The sequence below is a fragment of the Oryzias latipes genome, chromosome 14, assembly GCF_053564925.1.
Source record: "Oryzias latipes strain Hd-rR chromosome 14, Olatipes_Hd-rR_3.1".
Classification (NCBI taxonomy): domain Eukaryota; kingdom Metazoa; phylum Chordata; class Actinopteri; order Beloniformes; family Adrianichthyidae; genus Oryzias; species Oryzias latipes.
Window position 1 is genome coordinate 16,292,658 of NC_136250.1, and position 18,743 is coordinate 16,311,400.

The 18,743-nt window shown below is 40.0% G+C and overlaps 3 protein-coding genes across 9 annotated transcripts; all 3 read right to left on the reverse strand.

Moving 5' to 3' along the window:
• Positions 1-2,033: 2,033 nt before the first annotated feature.
• Positions 2,034-3,550, reverse strand: LOC110016388 (C4b-binding protein). 4 transcript variants are annotated; one of them, XM_020708920.3, is made up of 5 exons: positions 3,220-3,550; positions 2,900-3,064; positions 2,633-2,800; positions 2,358-2,558; positions 2,034-2,237 (listed from the first exon to the last, which is right to left on the reverse strand). In XM_020708920.3, exons 1-5 carry the CDS (start codon positions 3,410-3,412, stop codon positions 2,182-2,184), a joined length of 783 nt encoding a protein of 260 aa, XP_020564579.1. In that variant the 5' UTR covers positions 3,413-3,550; the 3' UTR covers positions 2,034-2,181. The 4 variants fall into 4 exon arrangements, with proteins under 4 accessions (XP_020564579.1, XP_020564578.1, XP_020564577.1 ...); XM_020708919.3 differs by having other exon boundaries at positions 2,882-3,064; XM_020708918.3 differs by having other exon boundaries at positions 2,633-3,064.
• A 1,191-nt stretch (positions 3,551-4,741) lies between these two features.
• Positions 4,742-9,751, reverse strand: hinfp (histone H4 transcription factor). Of its 4 annotated transcripts, none has more exons than XM_078930576.1 (10): positions 9,489-9,751; positions 8,912-9,061; positions 8,605-8,831; positions 7,309-7,420; positions 6,986-7,138; positions 6,828-6,905; positions 5,778-5,898; positions 5,550-5,688; positions 5,357-5,481; positions 4,742-5,279 (listed from the first exon to the last, which is right to left on the reverse strand). In XM_078930576.1, the coding sequence occupies exons 2-10, from the start codon at positions 9,057-9,059 to the stop codon at positions 4,940-4,942; spliced, it is 1,443 nt and encodes a 480-aa protein (XP_078786702.1). In that variant the 5' UTR covers positions 9,060-9,061; positions 9,489-9,751; the 3' UTR covers positions 4,742-4,939. The 4 variants fall into 4 exon arrangements, with proteins under 4 accessions (XP_078786702.1, XP_020564574.1, XP_020564576.1 ...); XM_020708915.2 differs by lacking the exon at positions 9,489-9,751 and adding an exon at positions 9,150-9,266; XM_020708917.3 differs by lacking the exon at positions 9,489-9,751 and adding an exon at positions 9,145-9,251.
• A 1,367-nt stretch (positions 9,752-11,118) lies between these two features.
• On the reverse strand, positions 11,119-18,624 carry dpagt1 (dolichyl-phosphate (UDP-N-acetylglucosamine) N-acetylglucosaminephosphotransferase 1 (GlcNAc-1-P transferase)). The gene is made up of 9 exons (XM_004076334.5): positions 17,912-18,624; positions 17,709-17,829; positions 17,411-17,624; positions 13,264-13,410; positions 12,908-12,992; positions 12,610-12,798; positions 12,434-12,521; positions 11,832-11,984; positions 11,119-11,749 (listed from the first exon to the last, which is right to left on the reverse strand). The coding sequence occupies exons 1-9, from the start codon at positions 18,076-18,078 to the stop codon at positions 11,684-11,686; spliced, it is 1,230 nt and encodes a 409-aa protein (XP_004076382.1). The 5' UTR covers positions 18,079-18,624; the 3' UTR covers positions 11,119-11,683.
• Positions 18,625-18,743: the final 119 nt, after the last annotated feature.

Here is an 18,743-nt window from a genome sequence, read left to right on the forward strand (position 1 = left end):
CTGTAGAACAAGCCCCCATAATCCTCTGGGGTAAAATATATATATATATATATATATATATATATATATATATATATATATATATATATATATATATATATATATATCTATATATATATATATCTATATATATATATATATATATATATATATCTATATATATATATATATATATATATATATATCTATATATATATCTATATATATATCTATATATATCTATATAGATATCTATATATCTATATCTATATCTATATATATATATATATATATATATATATATTGGCATGAGTTTGTGTAGAATTTTCTGTTGCTACAAACCGCACAGTGTTGCAACATGCACATTGTGTAACAATGAAGAAATAAACACATCAGCACCATCTAGCGGTCATAGCAGTTACACAAAATTAAAAAAGTGAATTCTTTTTTACATACTTGTAAAAACTACTTTTCTAAATGCCAAATTAAAAGAAATGTGTACTTTTGTAAAGTTTTATTTTAAGCTGAATCAGCAAAGTGACGTGTGTGGCCAGTGCTTGTTCATTTGTTGACTTTATTTCCTTCAACATATATACCGGTAGGTGCACACTCAGATGAACTATAAAAATACAATTTTATGCCAAATCCCATTTTCTTCTTATTTACACCTAAACAAAACAAAAAAAACTAACATTCATAATCCACAAAGGTATAGACTGCACAAAAAACCCTTAGAAACGGAAGAACAAACTGGCAAAAGCTGGTTTCAGTGGAGTGTAAACACAGTTTGGAGACGGAAAACAAATTCTGTTATAAAAAAAATTAAACAAAGCCCTCTTCCTATTACTGTAACTATTACACAAACTGTGGCAGTGCAAAAACAAATGTAATTTTTGTTTTCATGGATTTTCACTGAGGCAGCTCTATCAATAGTGGTTTCAGCATCACCTTTTCTTCTTTACCAAACTAAATAAAATAAGGTTCTTTACAACTCAAGTATCCCGCTAAATCGAATAATGTACTGCATTGACAGTTTTTGTTTTCTCAGGTTTCTAAGATTTATGTTTTAAATTGTAAATTATTAGCAATTATTTTTCAGAAGCGTGTTTGGATCTTTGTACATAGAATCTCTTGTAGTAGAGTTCCAATCTGGAGATTTTTCTGTTTCCTGTTTCTCAGATGCAGCAGTTCAAGACAAAAGATCGTCTTTACTGAGCCTGGTTCTTGTTTCTCCTCCTCCACAGCTGGAGGAGCTCACTATAGAAGATTGTGTCAAAACACCTTTTCAGCACATTTGCTTCAATTTCTCTTTTTTTTTCCTTTCTTCTTTAATTATTCTCAAACAATCTGGATTGATCTGGAATAGAAATCAATTGAATAACTGCACTGAAAACCTTTGTGTTGTTTGCTCTCTGTCTTTTGGGTTTGCTGTGACTCTGCATCCACAAAAAGCAGATTCAAATAAAAAAAATGGGATTTATGTTTCCCGCCTATTGTAAGAGCCAAATCAGGCGTGCTAACAGGCAGGTCAGTGGGCTTGCTCGTCTATAAATACCATTTGTTGATAACAACGCTGCTCAGATTTACCATTTGTAACAAGATTAAGGTTTCAGCTCCTTTAAAAACAGATGGAGAAAGAGGAGCTGGAGAGAAGCCGGGATGTGAAGCTCTTTTGTGACCAAACGTATTTCAACCAACAAGAAAATGAGAAAAAGACATTTTTCAAGAGTTGTACTAATTTATTTTCCGAATATTTGTCACTAAAAATAGCTGACGGGAAGTCTGACACAACCACTGCCCGATAGAATTTTCACAGATATATTTCCTTTAGTGTTTTCACATAACTGTACGGGAAAATAACAGCTCCATTCTAAAAAATTGAACAATGTTTTTTAATTAGGCAAAAAGAATCTGCCAACGGCGTAAGAAAGATGATCCTACTATGAATTCTTTTTTTAACAAATAAAAAAAAATCAGTAACTAAGACTAGTTTTTTTTTAATCTAAGATCATTTTGCTATTGAAAAACTTTCTTCAAAAAGCTATTTTTCTTGCAAAACAGGAAATAGGACTTTTTTTTTTAAACAGTGGTCTTTTTACTTTATTAAGATTCAGTTTTTGCAGAGCTGAAAGTCCTAAAATGACTCCTCAAAAGTATTTTGATTTTGTTTTTCTGCTTTGTCCTCACAGCTGGAAGAAGCCGTCAAAACCGTCTGCGTCTCTTCTTCTGGGGCGTCATCAGGCTTTCCCTAGCAGACACTAGAAAGGAAAAAAACAGAACTTCTCACAGATAGATGGTTAAAAGATGTTTAATATAATAATGAAGAACATCCAAGCACCGAGTGCATCTGATCATGATTCATCATGGAAGTTACTCACCACAGGACAGAGAGCAGTCACAAATGCATGGGACACACTGAGCAAAAAAGCGCTTCCAGCCACTCTCCTTCTTTTTACAATTGTCAATCCGAGTGCAACCTAGTTTGGGTGGGCCGAAGTAGCTTTTATCAGCACAGGTGGAGTTACACGTCCCATTCAGCTCCCTCTCACTGACTTCGATGCTCCCCCTCTGACACATTCCTGAAAGGATGCCAGCACAGCTAAAGAAGGGGCAGAGATTTCAGCGTCTGGTTGTCCGGTTAGTGTGAACTCACGTAGGCAGCTGGGCTTTGGGGTCCAGAGACCATTAGGCTGGCACAGGCTGGTTGGGTTTCCCATGAGCATGAAGCCAGAGCGACAGGTGTACCTGACCACAGAGCCCACCCACCAGTCGTTACCATACAGCACTCCGTTATAGTCCACACCAGGCCTCCCACAGTTCACTGGTGCACACAGGGAGGAGGAGGAAAACTGCCATTTTGAATAAGGATAACTTCTCTGTAAATGAGCGCCTCCATCTGTACCTGCTGATGACAACAGACCTCTGCACAGAGACTTATAGCCAAGCCAGCAGCAGTTGGAGTTTCCACAGCGGTCTCGCCTCACTTCCCGGTGACGCGCCTTACAACCTCCAACACAAAGAGGCGCTGACCCCGACCAGTACGTGTCGCCTGTGACCTCCGGCTGGGGAGTCCATTCTGTCTCACCTGCAGCAGAAGGTGCAGGTTATGCACTCCTTCAACCTGACAACCTGACCTGGAAAAAAATCCAACTGAGAAAAACCTTTTACGGGAAAAACTGGTTTGATCCAAGAGTGTCCACAATGACAAAACAAGATCATCGTAGAGGGAGGAGTTCTTACCGCTAACTTCCAGCTCTGCATTCCAGTCAGGCAACTGAGAAATTCCTCTCTGGACAAACATCAGCAGGAGCAGCAGGCTGAATATCATTTGCTGCCATGACTCTCTGCAGAAAATGTGCTTGTGCATTTGGGAGTTGGCAACAGAATAAGAGAGCACTAAGCTGTGTGTGCTGCCTAATCTGCGGCTAATCATGTGTACTGCATCCTGCTGGGACAGGGCGCCACTTTATAAAACGTTTTCTTATGGTTCAAATCACACAACCCAGCATCCAAAAAATGATATCTTAATTATTTAGCAAGAAATGTCAAATACATCCAGGAAAAAATGCATTATAATGTTTGAGCTCCAGTTCAAAGTTCAATACCGGTTTTAAGAAAACATACAGGTAAACTGTGACAGACTGGCGAACTGTCCGGCAGCCCCGTGACCCCAAAAGAGACAAAACAGCTTAAAAGATGAATGAATGAATGAATGAATGAATAAGGGCAAACTTTAGTTTGTACAAAAAAGAAACACTAAAGGAGCAGCTGAACACAATAAACTAACTCCTTTACAACAAGCTTTTTGTATACTAGTTATGAAATCAAAGATAAACACAGAGAAAAAAATCATCATAATTACCTTAATGTAAATTATCTACCATAATTCGGTTTTGCAGCATTTATACTTGGCCTTGCCAGGATTTCATTTTTCGTTTTTTGAATCCAAAAGCTTCTCGACTAACGCAAAATGAAAATATACCCATAGAAGCCCCCTTGGAATCCTAGAAAAGTCATTGCATTAAAGTGAAATCACTGATTGGCTGAGTCAATTTACCAATCAACAGGCGTCTGTTCTTTATAAAAATGTCATTTGTTTTCAGAGATGAATCCATGCATTCAGTCAGTCGTATGTATTTACTTACATTTTACTTATTTACATTTTTAAATCTACTTTTCTTAATCTGTGTGGTTGCGTGGAGAAGGATTTAGAGCCTGTTATAGATTAACTCAGGGGGTTTACACAGTGAAAAGTTGAGAGTCTGTCATATGTATTAATTGTAAACTATTTTATTTATACTGTAGAGGAAACATGATTACAATGCAATAAAATAGGATGTCTGGGGTTCAAATCCAGGGTCAGGTCATACCAAGGGGACTTTAAAAGAATTACCTCCCTGCTTGATGCTCAGGGTTAGAGCGTTGGTTGTGAGGGTTAAACCACCACAGCGTGGCTGTGACTGCCGCCTACTGCTTAGGGTCAAAGACAGAGTGAAAATTTGGGGTAAATAACTTTAAAGATTCTCCAACTTCAGCCATTAGACCAAATAAAACTTGATATGGGAAAATAAAAAGATGAAACTACTGAACACTGAATTTTGACGAGTACACCAGATCCACCAACACTCAACACATACAGTACAGACCAAAAGTTTGGACACACCTTCCCATTCATTTAAATGAGAAGGTGTGTCCAAACCTTTGGTCTGTACTGTACTTTAATGTGCGTACTGTTTGTCATTTAAGCATTTGTCGACAAATATGTTTTTTTATTTTTTATTCTGTAGTTTCTCTCCAAAAAAAAGAAAAAAGAAAATAACTCACACACTGAATACAAGAGTTTAACAACACTTGCCACTATACTCTAAATTAGTAAGCAAAATAATACAAAAAGTGTTCTTCCATAAATTCTCTATACAGTACAGCTTTACCAACGTCTGTTTGCATCAAGATTGTCCACCTACATCTGTTGCTGCTGTGTGGTGTCCTGGAGCTCCAGCAGAACAGAGCTTTCTCCCTCTGAGAGGACGTATAACACACCCTCTTCCTGCACACCTTCTTCTGCACCAACGTTCAGCTCCTCATTCCTCTTCTCCTCCAGCAGCACCCCTCTTAATTCAACCTGCACCTCTGAAGCTGCCATGGGTTCTTCCTCCAGCTCCTGATCTTCAGCGTGCTCGCTGCCAGTGTCCTCCTCTGTTTGCCGCTTTTGCCTTTCCCGCATCAGCTGCTCCGTCAGCTCCACGCTCTCATAGCGAATCAGCTGCAGTCGCATGAAACCATCCTCGTGCTCTTTGTACCTGAAACAACAGTGAAAAACACCCATAAACACCAAAAGCAGGCATATTATTTACATTGATGCAAGTTAGAAACAGACCTGAACCTGGGATGTCCAGAAGGCCATTTGAACTGGTGCTTCTTGTGCAGATGAACAGTGAGGCTATTGCCTCTAGTGAAGCACTGGCCGCACACGTGACATTTGTAACGAGCTGTAAAAGTCCCCTTCATGAGGAACAAACAGAGTTATTTAAATGCAAATTGAAGAGGATAAAAACATGTAACCACACAACCTCATGCTCTTTTTTGTAGTGGATCTTCATGGTGCCAAGATTACGGGAGGCGAAACTACAGCCGGGAAAGTCACAACGGAACGCCGGATCACTGCTGTGAGTGTCCAAGTGTTTGCGCAGGTCGATTAGGTTCTTACAGCTGCAATTGAAATAAAAATAAAAATTTCAACTGTACATCTAAAAGCCCTCTCTTCTCCTTCATGTAAACAGCCACATAGCAGGCGATACCTGTATTCACAGTAGTCGCAGCTGTATGGTTTCTCGTTACTGTGGCGGAACTTGATGTGGCTGCGGAGAGCCGACGGCGTTGGGCAGGTCATATCGCATAAGGGACACTTGTAGTGACTCACTGTTCCATAAATGAGAGACAAATCAAAACTACAATTAATATATGGATGCTTTTGAAGGCGATGGCTTGTCTGGTTTTAACAGCCTGATACATGTTTCCAATAGGATTTACGGTCCAAAACTGAATTCTTGCCTTGACCTTGTTTCAATTTAGATTCTTCTGGAAGGTGCTTAGAACCACGGATGTCAGGAACTATATAAACAGGCTATAGGGAGAAAGTAGAACTTCTGTGTTCAATTCATGGGACTGGCATCTGTTGTGGTGTTTGCCAACAGGGCCATCAGGAATTTTTGGATTTATGTAGATGCTCAAAAAGTGTGACTTTAGCTGTAAAAAAAGAAGCACCCTTTTCAGCTTTTTTTCCTGGCAACAGTGGATGCAGTTTCTTTCATTCTACAGAATGCAGCTGTGGAGCTTTTGATTTTTATTCGTGACAATTTATTGAGGACAGTAGTGAGAACAAAACTCAGCAGGTCAGTTTAAATGCTGTTCCACTTTTACTTTGGACAAGGATAAACACAAATGACAGTAAAGTGTAACAGAATTAATTTTTCTAAGAAATTTATGGTTTAAAGATTTTTGATTGACTAAATAAAAACTACCAGTGACGTCAGATAATGTGATTAAAAATAAAGAATTTCTGGGTACAAAATACATAAATGTATTGGAGAGAAACAATGATGTATGGTGAGAATCAAAGTGAACTCAATGTGTGAACAAATGATTCGCTTGATTATCAAACAGAAGCAAGTAAAGGTAATTTAATAATGTGTTACTTTTTATCTTTATTAAGTAAAATTCTGGTCAAATGTAAAAAGGTTTTAGGATCTAAATAGGTATAAATAGATGTTATAGTATATACTTTAGTGACTGAGCTCAAGTGTTGAAAAATGATCTTGTCTTAAGGACTCAGACTAACGGAAACTTACCGTGAGTCCTCATGTGGTCCCTCAGCAGTCGTTCTGTTGCAAACCGTTTAAAACAGTGAGAACACTGGAACCTCTGACCTGCGACAAAGCCACGCACAGAATGAAAGCAAGTTGGGATCATGCTGCCAACTACCCAGTTTCTAAATAGCTTAGCTCACCTTCCATGGCACTCTGTCGTATGATGTGGTCAAAGAATTTGGTGTTGTTTGCGTACATCCCTCCACAGCCTGGGCAGGCCACCAGCTTCTCCTGTGTGTGGCTGCGTAGGTGTTCTCGCAGCTTGGGACGCCCTTTTGCAGTGGCTTCACAATCTGAACAACAAGACTAACACTTAACCATTTCACATTCTAAATAGATCTATCTATCTATCTATCTATCTATCTATCTATCTATCTATCTATCTATCTATCTATCCATCTATCTATCTATTGAAAAACTCCAGTTAAGCAAACAGGTTTACACTATGTTACAATATTCTTACCTTTCCATCTGCAGCGTATGGGGAACTCGCACTCCCCTTGTGGGATATCTATGGCCAGACCATGCATCTCCACGTGACGGTAGAACCACTCTGGGTTTTCATATGGCGGTTGCTTTGACCAATGCGGGTCACGGGAAATGGAAAAAAAAGCATTATAAAGCATTATAAAAAAAAAGGCATTGGATAATCGTAACTTATAGCCAACCAGATTTTTTTTTCCTTTATAAAAGGAGACTTTTGATGTTGCATTAAAAAAATTCCAACTGTTTAACCGATATTTCAAAGTGATAAGATGCTGGAAATTTACATTTCTGAGTAATTTTGTTCACTTGTGGCTCTGATTCATAAGCCCTGGTTTAGTCAATGTCCTCACTTAAAAATAAATAAAAAATAAGCCCTCACACAGTCAGCTGTTCATCTGCAATACAATAACCAGAAACGTTCTTTAAGCATGATCTTGCAGCATTTTTCTTATAATTGATGACATATAGCTCCAATATTGCTCACACTTTTTGTTGTATCTGTAATGTTAGGTTGGGGGGGGGGGGTATGAGGGGCTGCAGGATAGCAAGAGAGCATGTAAACAGAGATCTCTCAGCAACAGGGTAGGCAGATGTGGGTGGGTTGCCCACATCTCAGAGAGGTGAATTTCTAATGAACTACTGCTGCTCTGCTGAAACTATGTCCTTGAAAACGACAAAGGTTTTTGGCTAAAAACAGCAAAATCGTGACTGAAAGACCACTAGAAATGTTTGTAAAATAGATCAAAAGATGATTAAAGAGGGTCTTTAACAACATTAATGTCGACAAATAAAATGTTAAAGGGGAACAGTAGTCACCCTTACGGAAAATAATTGAAGAAAATTTTCCCCGGGTAGCTGATGAATTCTTTTTGCAGTCAATATATACATTGTATGTTATAAACCTGCCTTTATCGCATACTTAGAATGCATTGATGAGTTCCCTCCTAAAGGCTTTTAGGTCAAAAGTCCCAAACAACTGTCACTGAGGCTTCACTAACACTGGGAAGGGATAAAGGGAGCCCGTCTCAAGGTAACCCTTAACGTCCCTGCAGCTGGCTTTTATTCTTCTCCTGATGTCACCTTTGTCCTCTGTATCTGCTCCATTACAGATTATTTTATCTTCATTCCTTGGTTGGTCAGAACCAATGTAGTTCTCCAACCTCTACCAAAGGCTCAGAGAAACTGAAAACACTTCTAGCTCCATAGTACCAATCAGAGGTTGAAACGGCTTGATTACCATGACCTAAAAATGAATCAGCGCAGTGGGTCTTACATCACATTCCTCCCAGAGGCAGACAAAGTTGTCTGGAAGTTCGGGGATGATGTTGCGGTTGTGCTGAGCGATGGAGCAATTGCCAACTTCCGGCTGAGCATCGAGGACCTGCTGACCCATCTGCTTCAGCTTTGTGTGGTAACAGTGAAAGAAGACGTGCCTCCGCAGCTCTCCGGATCCCTCCACGGTGCAGAAGCCACAGTCTCTCCACAGACAGTTCCTCTCCTCTTCACAAGAGAAGCAAAAAGATGACATAAGTACCAAAACTCTCAATGTAAACAAGTACTCCATGTAGACTTAAACATACCGTCAGCATCTTCATCGATGCTCGGAGCGGTCAGATGAGCTTCTGCGTGTTCGCAGAACTTCTCAATTCGACTGAACGTCTCCTGACATGAGCCCCATTCACAGTCCAATTTAAGCGTTTTCTTTTTCACGCGTTTAACGAGTGGCATCCCTACAAGTCAGAGATGCACCAAATATCGCGAGGTTGCAACAAACGTCGTTAAAAAGATAAAAAGTGACACATTATTAAATTACCTTACCAGGTATATCTTCATAAAAGTGATTACAAACACAGTTTTGAGGATGACAGACGAGTTCTTTCAGTATCGGAACTCAGTGCGACACATTGGTCCGGAAGAAACAAAGTGTAAATGTATAGTTCCGCGTCACAACCGTGTTTATTTTCTTTTGACTTTTATCAAAACATCTAATTATTATTTAATTTATTTTAATTGGAGGTATAGGAGTAAAAACTAACTTACAAGTCTTAGTTTACTAAAGATATATATATATATATATATATATATATATATATATATAAAAATCAACAGGCACACAAGACTGATTTAGTTGGGAAACATCAGAGGCCTCACACTTACCTCTATAAAACTGTCAAATGCATTTCTCCGTTGCTTCAATAGTTAGAATTTCCTCATTATTCTTATATGTAAAGTCCACCAAAAGAAATAAAGCCAGACAGTGATCTGCATGATAAAAAAATGCGGACTCTCTCTCTCTCCCTCTTTAAAAATAAAAACGCCCCTCTCACCCTCCACGGGTGGTTTCTCCTCCAAGCTCGGGTCCTCCACCAGAGGCCTGGGAGCTCGAGGGTCCTGCAGTATCTTAGCTGTTCCTAGCACTGCGCTTTTCTGGACTGAGAGGTCTGAGGTCTTTCCAGGTATCTGTTGCAGCCACTCCTCCAGCTTGGGGGTTACTGCCCGGAGTGCTCCAATCACCACAGGCACCACTGTCACCTTCACTTTCCAGGCGTTCCCCAATTCTTCTCTGAGTCCCTGGTATTTCTCCAGTTTCTCATGTTCCTTCTTCCTGATGTTCCCATCGCTTGGCTCTGGCACATCCACCACAACAGCTTTCCTCTGTTCTTTATCCACCACTACAATGTCTGGTTGGTTCACCATTACCATCCTATCAGTCTGGATCTGGAAGTCCCACAGGATCTTTGCCCTCTCATTCTCAGGGCGTGGTCAGGGCTTGTTCCTGAGCTTCTTGGATGAGTGCTTCAGTGCTGTCCTGTAGGCCAGCCCTTTCTAGCCATTGATAGGACTTCTTGATATCAGCCACTTCAGTTATGATCCGGTGGTACATTCCATGCAGGGGTTTGCCCTCTCATGAGGATCTGTCCTCCAGCACTGCATCCTCTGCTCTCCATTGCCTGAGACATTCACTGAGCACACTGTCAGTTGGGGCCTTGAGCTTGATGTACTCATGCATCTTGGATGTTTCATCCTGGATAATGGCTTCTACGCTCACTAGTCCTCGGCCTCCTTCCTTGCGGCTAGCATACAGCCTCAGGGTGCTGGATTTGGGATGGAACCCTCCATGCATGGTGAGGAGCTCTCGTGTCTTAACATCCGTGGTCTGTATCTCTTTCTTTGTCCATCTTATTATTCCTGCAGGGTATCTGATAACTGGCAGTGCGTTTATTGCCTGGGTCTTATTCTTGCCATTGAGCTGGCTTCTCAGGACTTGCCTTACTCGTTGGAGGTATTTAGCTGTTGCAGTTTTCCTTGTTGCCTGCTCCAGGTTGCCATTTGCCTGTGGAATTCCAAGGTACTTGTAACTGTCCTCGATGTCTGCTATTGTTCCTTCTGGGAGTGAGACCCCTCCTGTGTGGACTACCTTGCCTCCCTTTGTCACCATCCGGCTACATTTCTCGAGCCCGAATGACATCCCAATGTCAGTACTGTAGATCCTGGTGGTGTGGATCAGCGAGTCAATGTCACGCTTGCTCTTAGCTTGTAGCATGTAAAGGAGGTGACTGATGTAGGACTCATTTCTGAGTCGGTATCCATAGCCAGTCTTGGTGATTATTTGGCTGAGAGGGTTCAAACCTATGCAGAACAGCAGTGGGGACAGAGCATCACCTTGGTATATCCCACATTTGATGGACACTTGTGCAAGTGGCTTCCCATTGGCATTGGATGCCACTTGGATGCATTGCATGTAAAATTATTGAAAAATGATAAGGAGAAACAATTGAAAAGCATGTTTTCAAATCAATAATTAAGGGTTTTATTCAGAACAGTTGCATTCATTTCACTTGTCTCAACACCCTTCACCCTAAAAAAGGTTTTACTAATCCCCACTCCGGATTTACCTGTGCCCACCTAGTAACACAAAAAGCTTATTGGCTTTTTTCTTACAGTGACCACTATTGTGATCTTTTGCGTCTGGAGAAGACTCTGTGAAAGCATGCTGCACATGTATGTTTGATTTTCTTTTCAGAAAACTTCTTTCTATAAATCATCACAATATTAGAGCAAATTCAGCCAAAGATTTTAGCTGGATTGAACAAAGTTGTCCCCACTTACTGAACTGTCCTTAAAAAGTATGAAAATATACTTTTCAGATGGATAGGCAAGTGCATTGTTTTTTACTGTAACTCAGTGCAAATCTTTATGTGAGACCCTTATATGTCTGGATGTACTACTGTCAACGGCAGAACAGCAACAGAGTCCAATCCAAAACAGATGAACCAGAAGCCCTCCAATAGTTTCACAACATATGAAGTTTTCTCAGTGTGCTTGCTTTTTGCCGTTTCTTTGTGAACCGTCTAGACATCATAGAAGAGTCGCACCAGATGATAACGTATCCCAAAAGCCACTGCGCTGCCCAACACCTGCAGAGGACACAGACAGGAGCAGGTCAAGTGACTTTCATCAAAGATCTTGCAGAACATGAGCAGCAGGTCACCTCCATACCTGTATGATGAGCATGATGACTGTGAGGTTTCTCTCATGGACGGGTCCCAGGATCTTTATCACTAGATTTATTAAAGTCATGTTGTTGCACTCAATAAAATCATCTCCCTCCTGCCCCCGTCGCACCTCCAGCAGCTTTAATAACTCTGCTACCTAATGGGAATCAATGCTATTATTTTCAGAAAAGCCAAAACATCTACAGACCATGAGCATAAATATCCCAACTTTTACTTTATTAAAGTCACACTTTTGATAATGTAAGGAAACAACATGTCAGTGAGTCTAAAATCAGGTCAGAAACCGATCTGTGATACCAAACATGTTCTCCTTAAAACTGTTTTTATTGCATCCGATTTTCATTTCCTGAGAGTGTTTTGGTGCTGTGTTTCAAACATGTAACTGAATAATCCCACTGCTTTTTGACACCACACACAAACATAGCAGGTGAAGTAGAGCAGAAACAATTCACCTCCTGTCCACAGCAATAACTGAGCAACACTCATAAGGATTTTCTGGGCAACAGCTCAGACACCTGCTCTCTGTACCTTCCACAACCCAAATATAGGAGTATCAAGACAGGAACAAGCAGAAAGAAGACTCACCTTTAAAATTAGGTTTCCCAGCTTGGAGAGATCTTTCTGTTTAAATTTTGAATAGCTCATTCCCAGTTTTCCTGTTTCTGGATTCAGTCTTTCAGAAATAGGAACAAAGAAGTACTTATCAAAAAAAGAAAACGAATAATTTAACATGTAAAGGAACATGAAAGAGTAAAACTAACCTGGGGAGCCGATGTCTGGGGCAAGGGATAATATGAAAAAGCTGAGGCAAGGAATAGACAAAGTTGATCACTTGAGGGATGAAGAAGAGGAGCATCGTCTTGCTGAAGTGTCCCAGGATACCGACAACAGCGAAGGTCATCCCGGCAAAGTAGCAGAAAGTGTCTCCCACAAACACGGATGAGGGGTACCTGTCAAAATGAAGCGAAAGTCGACAAATTAACTCAGGAGCCGTTGATATCCATCTGGACCTCCAAACACAGAAATCTGATTTGGTAAAACGGCTTCGGTACGACTCACCAGTTGTGGTACAAAAGGGCTAAGGTAGTGAAGAAAAACGGTATCATGAAGTACAGGGAGAAAACATGGTCGTCGCGATAATCACCTGATAAAGAAAACCCAAAATATATGGTTTATGTTTGGAGAATTAAAAAAAAGAAACTATGGTTATTTATTTTAATTTTCTGATTTTGATATTTATTTTATACATTTTAACAGATTATATGTACAGTGGTTGATTTTAACTTTCTTCTTTTATGAGAAGTGGAAATGTATAAATAAATTATACTTGATAATGTAAGATATTTAAAAACAAAACAAGCAAATGAGGATTACAGTTTAATTATAATTTCCACAGGAGAAAAGCATCCCCCTACCACTGAGCTCTAGCAGATTGAAGATGATGATGGAGCCAGAGATAAACAGAGCTTGACCAGACTCAATACCGTTGATGCCTGCTAAGATGTTGATGGCATTTGTGCAGAAAACTGCAAGCATTCCCATGTAGACATAGTAGAGGATCCCTGCAGAATATGAGAAAAACCTAAATGTTATGACTGCACTTCCATATTTTACAATTGATCTGACCACAGGGGATAATTGCCACACCGCCCGCTCAACACAGAAGCTTAGGGCCCGATCTACAGCTATAGAGTGGGACCACAGTAACAGCACCCTCTACAGGCGGAGCTGGTAGTGCCCCAGAACAATGGATCCCCAAGAGGAAGCACTGGAGAAAGAAACAGTATATAGTAATAATAACATACAAAAAAATTAGGATATAAAAATAATAATACATAGAACAAAAATAGTTATAATAATAATAACTAATAATAATATTACTAACCTAGTAATAGCTGTAGGTTTGAAAGAGGCTTTTTGGGTAAATCAGAGAGCAGGGGGGTATTCCAGGAAGCATGTTTAAACTAGCCTGACTTTGAGCCTGAACTCTGGCTGAAATCCGCCTGAACTTGCTTACTCTTGGTATGTCGGTTCCAAAAGACCGGATATGAGTTGGCGTAATTACGCTCGACTTGGTAACCCTGGGTTAACGCACGGTACATAAAGACATTCTCAATAGATCGCCGATTTCTGGAGTCACCATGGAAACGCGTGGAGAGAAAAAAATAAAGCGCGACACTTGAGACGGAAGTGAGACGGAGTCTGAGATTTTAATGACGGCGGTTAAAAATTATAAGTCCATCAAAAAAGTAACACGGCTGAAAAATAATTTAAATAATTTAGTTAAATTTATTCAAACTCAATAATTGTTTATACAACTCAAATTTACGTATTTATCTAACTAAATGTCACATTACTCCATTAATCTTTTTTCCATCTTAATTACTTATATTTCTTGAACTTTCATATGTCTCAGTTTTAGCCGGCAGATATGCTCATTTTTACAACAAAAAAAAGAACGGAAAAAAAATGCACCGAGTGCAAAAACTCACTAAAGAATTTTCCGTCACTGTCATATAAGTACTAAGAGGTAGGGGTGCTTTATAAACTCATCATCCTATCCTTTACTCTCACTCATGGTGCAGAGACGTAAGCATAGTAGGACAAAATAGCTCTGCCAAACACGGTGAAACACAGTAAAACAGCTATACAACTAAACACATTTTGTAAAAAACCCACACTTAAACCCAAATCCGTCCAGACAGGCAAAGGGAATGATATCCCAGAATCCCTTGCGGTGCCGATCTAACAGCTGCATCAAAGTTACACCTACTTAATTGAATTAATTTGAACGAAAGGAATATAACTGTCTGAAAACTACGTGTAATTTAAAAAAAAAATTTCTAACAAAAAAAATGATTTATCTTAACTGAAGCAAATAATTACGTTAGATCAAAGTAAAAAAGTTTATCTTTCCAACATCCATATGTGGTCTTATCACCTTCTCATGGTGGAAAAAGTATTATCTGAGCTTCTTCATCCACTAAATCATCTTCAAATGGACACGCCATGCTGCTTCACCTCTCTGTAAACAAACTAAGCTTCAACTAAACCTGCTCCGGACCAGGTTATGTTCAGAGCATGAGTTGCTATGGCAACTTGACATACCCTGAAACATACCTCCATTTCTGGAACCGAAAGCTGAGGTTATCAACTTTCTTAGCCTCAAACTTATCGTGGGAGCTAGCATAACCTGCTTTCTGGAATACCCCCCAGGGCCTTACAGTAATCTAAACCAGTGTTTTTCAACCTTTTCTGAGCCACGGCACACTTTAACCTTAAAAAAAATCCCGCGGCACACCAGCATCCAAAAATTAAAAAAAAAGGAGAACTCAGAAAAACTCAGTCTGTATTGATCTACAGCCCCTCCCTCCACAGTCTCACATGCATTTTTGAGATAATTGTTGCAGAAAAAGCTGGAAACTGCAGCTATTTTTTTTCTAAAAGATGCAATAAAAGTTAAGTTAGAAGATTTACAAACAGTTAGATAGGGTGTTCGTTGGTTTCAAGACGTTTAACAACAGATCTTGTGCGCTGTCACTCTCACAACCCAATGCATCATGGGAGATGTAGTGCATAAAACGGCCAGCGGAGATCGCTTTTCGGAGCTTCATTGTTTTGTTCACTTGTTCCACGTTCTGATACCGGACTCTGTGGAAAGCTACACCGCTAAAGACGAGCTTTAGCTGCTATTTTTGTTAGAACTGAGCGACTTTACGAGCTAAATCGGGACAAGGAAGTGAAGACTTTAACCACTTCTGATTGGTCAGACTGATGACATGTGATTAAGCTCCCCAAGAATGATTGATCCTACACCTGGCTGTGGATCCTGCCTCTGGCTCATCTCTGGCTCGTCTCTGCTCTGTACCTGACCGAGTACCTCGTCTCTGCTCCTGCTCCTACACCTGGCTGTGGTTCCTGTCTCCGGCTCGACTCGCGCCTTTGACTGTCCCCACAACCACGGCTGGATGAAGCTCGTCTGCTGGACTTTTATATATGTAGTTGTAGATTTAGATAAGTTAATTATTCTCTAAGATTTCTGGTAAATCGCCTGTCCGTCCTGGGGGAGGATCCCTCCTTCATGTGGGCACCCCTGAGGTTTCTTCGTTTTTTCCGGAATCCGGTTTTTTTGGGAGTTTTTCCTTACCGCGAAGGGGGGTCTAAGGGCAGGGATGCCAGTATAGCTTAGTCAGTTTGTTAGTTCATTTTAGTATTTTTCTATTGAACTCTTTGTATTCGTGATCCTTTTGATTTCATGTTTTACTTCGAAGCCCATCGAGACGACTGTTGTTGTGATTTTGGGCTATACAAATAAAATTGAATTGAATTGAATTGAATTGGAGACAGTTAAAGCGACGGGACTTTTCCAAAATACAGCCGGAGCTGCAGCTGAATCGTGGTAACGTCATTCTTATCAAAATGTCTTTAATAAAATAAAATAAACGCAAAGAAAAAGTATTTTACGATCTTTTATATTCCTAACTACTCAGGGTTTTATCAGGGCCTGTTTGGATGAAAAGAGAGCTGAAATCCTGGAGATGGGAAATGTTGTTAAATCAATTAATGAGGGCAATTTCCCACGGCACACTTGACCATCTCCCACGGCACACTGGTTGAAAAACACTGATCTAAACGACTGGAAATAAAAGTATGCGGCGGAAAAGGCGGAGTATGGCAATGTTTTAAGATGATAAAATCCTGTTTTCACAACGTTTCTGATGTAAGGGAATAAAACTCAGGTCAGAGTTGAAACGTATGCCCAGGTTTCTGACACATTGAGAAGGTTTAAAATTCCTGAGTTTGGGTAAAATCATCTCTCTCTTGTCTTCAGGACCAATGATTAAAACTTCAGTTTTGTCCTGGTTGAGCTGCAAGAGGTTTCTGTCATCCACAACTTTATATCTAAAATACAGTTTAAAAGAGTGTCAATGGGTTCAAGGTCAAAAGGAGACAGCAATGTAAAGCTGTGTATCATCAGCATAGCTGTGAAAGTCAATGCCGTGTCTCCTAATGACATCTACAAGCAGCAACATATAAAAAGTAGTCGACCCAGAATTGACCCTTGGGGAACCCCACAACTTATTCTGCAGATTCTTGAAGACCGTGTATCCATATTTACAAAAAAAGAGTCGATCTGTGAGATAGTAATGAAACAAGTAAAGAACATTTCCTGGGAGGCCAATCCCATTCCTAAGTCTGTCAAATAAAATCTGGTGATCTAATGATTCAAAGGCGGCACTAAGATCCAGCAGCACCAGAACAGAAAAGTTTCTACATACTGTGATTTGTCCTAAAGCCAGATTGACATTTTTTTTTAAATATTTTGTTCAGGAAATCAAGTATTTGTGCAAAATATTTTTTCCAACAATTTAACCTACAACATGGTAAGTTGGATACAGTAATTGTAATTGTAACAGTAAAAGTAATTTTCCATAATGTTTGGATCCAAGCTACCCTTCTTCAGAAGGGCCACACCTCATCATTGTTTAGACACAGAACCTAAAGAATGGATTTTTGGGAGTGCTGAGACGTCTTTAGTGTCTAAACATTTCTGCAACTCACCAAGATCTAAGTGAAGCCCAAACAGAACTCTGAAGGGCTTGGGCACCACGATGACTGTATTGCCAAAGTTGGTAAAGTAGACCATGAGCAGAGGCAGAGAAGCCACGGTGGGAAGAAGCAGCTTGTGTCTCCATCGCAGGTTCAGCACATCATCAGCAAAGCCCAAAAAGATCATGCAACAGATGGCCAGAAGGGCGCCAATCAGTTGGACGAACTGCAGGACAAACAAGACAAATTAAAACATCATGGCAAAGACATGAGATAAAACATTAATTTTGCAGCAGTTTAATAGATCAACCTCATCATGTGGAAAGCCCAAACACTGATCTCCAACAAAGCAGCTGAGAAAAGGCACTGGGATGAAGCAAAAGAGGACAATTAGGAATACTGTCCCACTGATGACTCCTTGAGACTCTGGACTGCAAAGAGAGGATAGACATGACATGATACACTATAGAAAAAACGCACAGCAGATAGATTCATGTAAAATAAAAGACTCACACTTCCTTTTTGACGGTTTTGTTGAGGTCCATTCCGTACAGCCGGGCAGCGATGAAATGTTCTTTGAAAGCTGGGATGAGTTTCAGAGTGGCCATACAGCCGAGAACAGACATGAAGCCGTTGATGAGCAGCGGCAGGACGGGGATCGCTGACGTGTTTTCGGTCATTTTGTTGGAGCAGATGCAGATAGAGATCTAACGTGTCTGTAGATAAACTGACAAGAATGTCCCTTCACTCTGTTGACAGGTTTTTACCAGGAAGCTATGGCTTGTTCACTGACTTGGAAACCTTTACACCATTGTTTTTCAACAAGAGAGGGTCTCCGTGATTCCGCCGTCAAAGCAAAACACATGCACAAGTTCCGGTGATAATCCACGCCATCTTCCACTATTTTTCGCTGACGATTAACGCTGTCTTATGTCTAAACTCCACGTTAGTATACACACCAACGGATCAATTTCGGAAGCCAAAAATTATTTCCGGTGTTTCTACAAAAATAAAAGTATAGTCCCGTTTTTCTCTTTTTTCTTTACTGACAGTTTATCAAAGTTAAATGTCAAAAAATAGCAAAACCTTTCCAATTATACATAACACGTTGTCGTCCATGTTTTGAATTTATTTGGTACTGTATTATTTTTCAGTTACAACCATAAAAAACATTTTATTGTCTAACTTCCGGGAATTGCACACCAATGACGTCTCAACAAGCAAACGGGTGTTTTCTTCTTCGCAGGATTTCACTTTAAAATGAAAACATACTGTCTCTGCTGGTCAAATACTAGTATTACACCCTTGTTTAAAATTTAATTCTTTGCAACCAATTTTCTGGTGG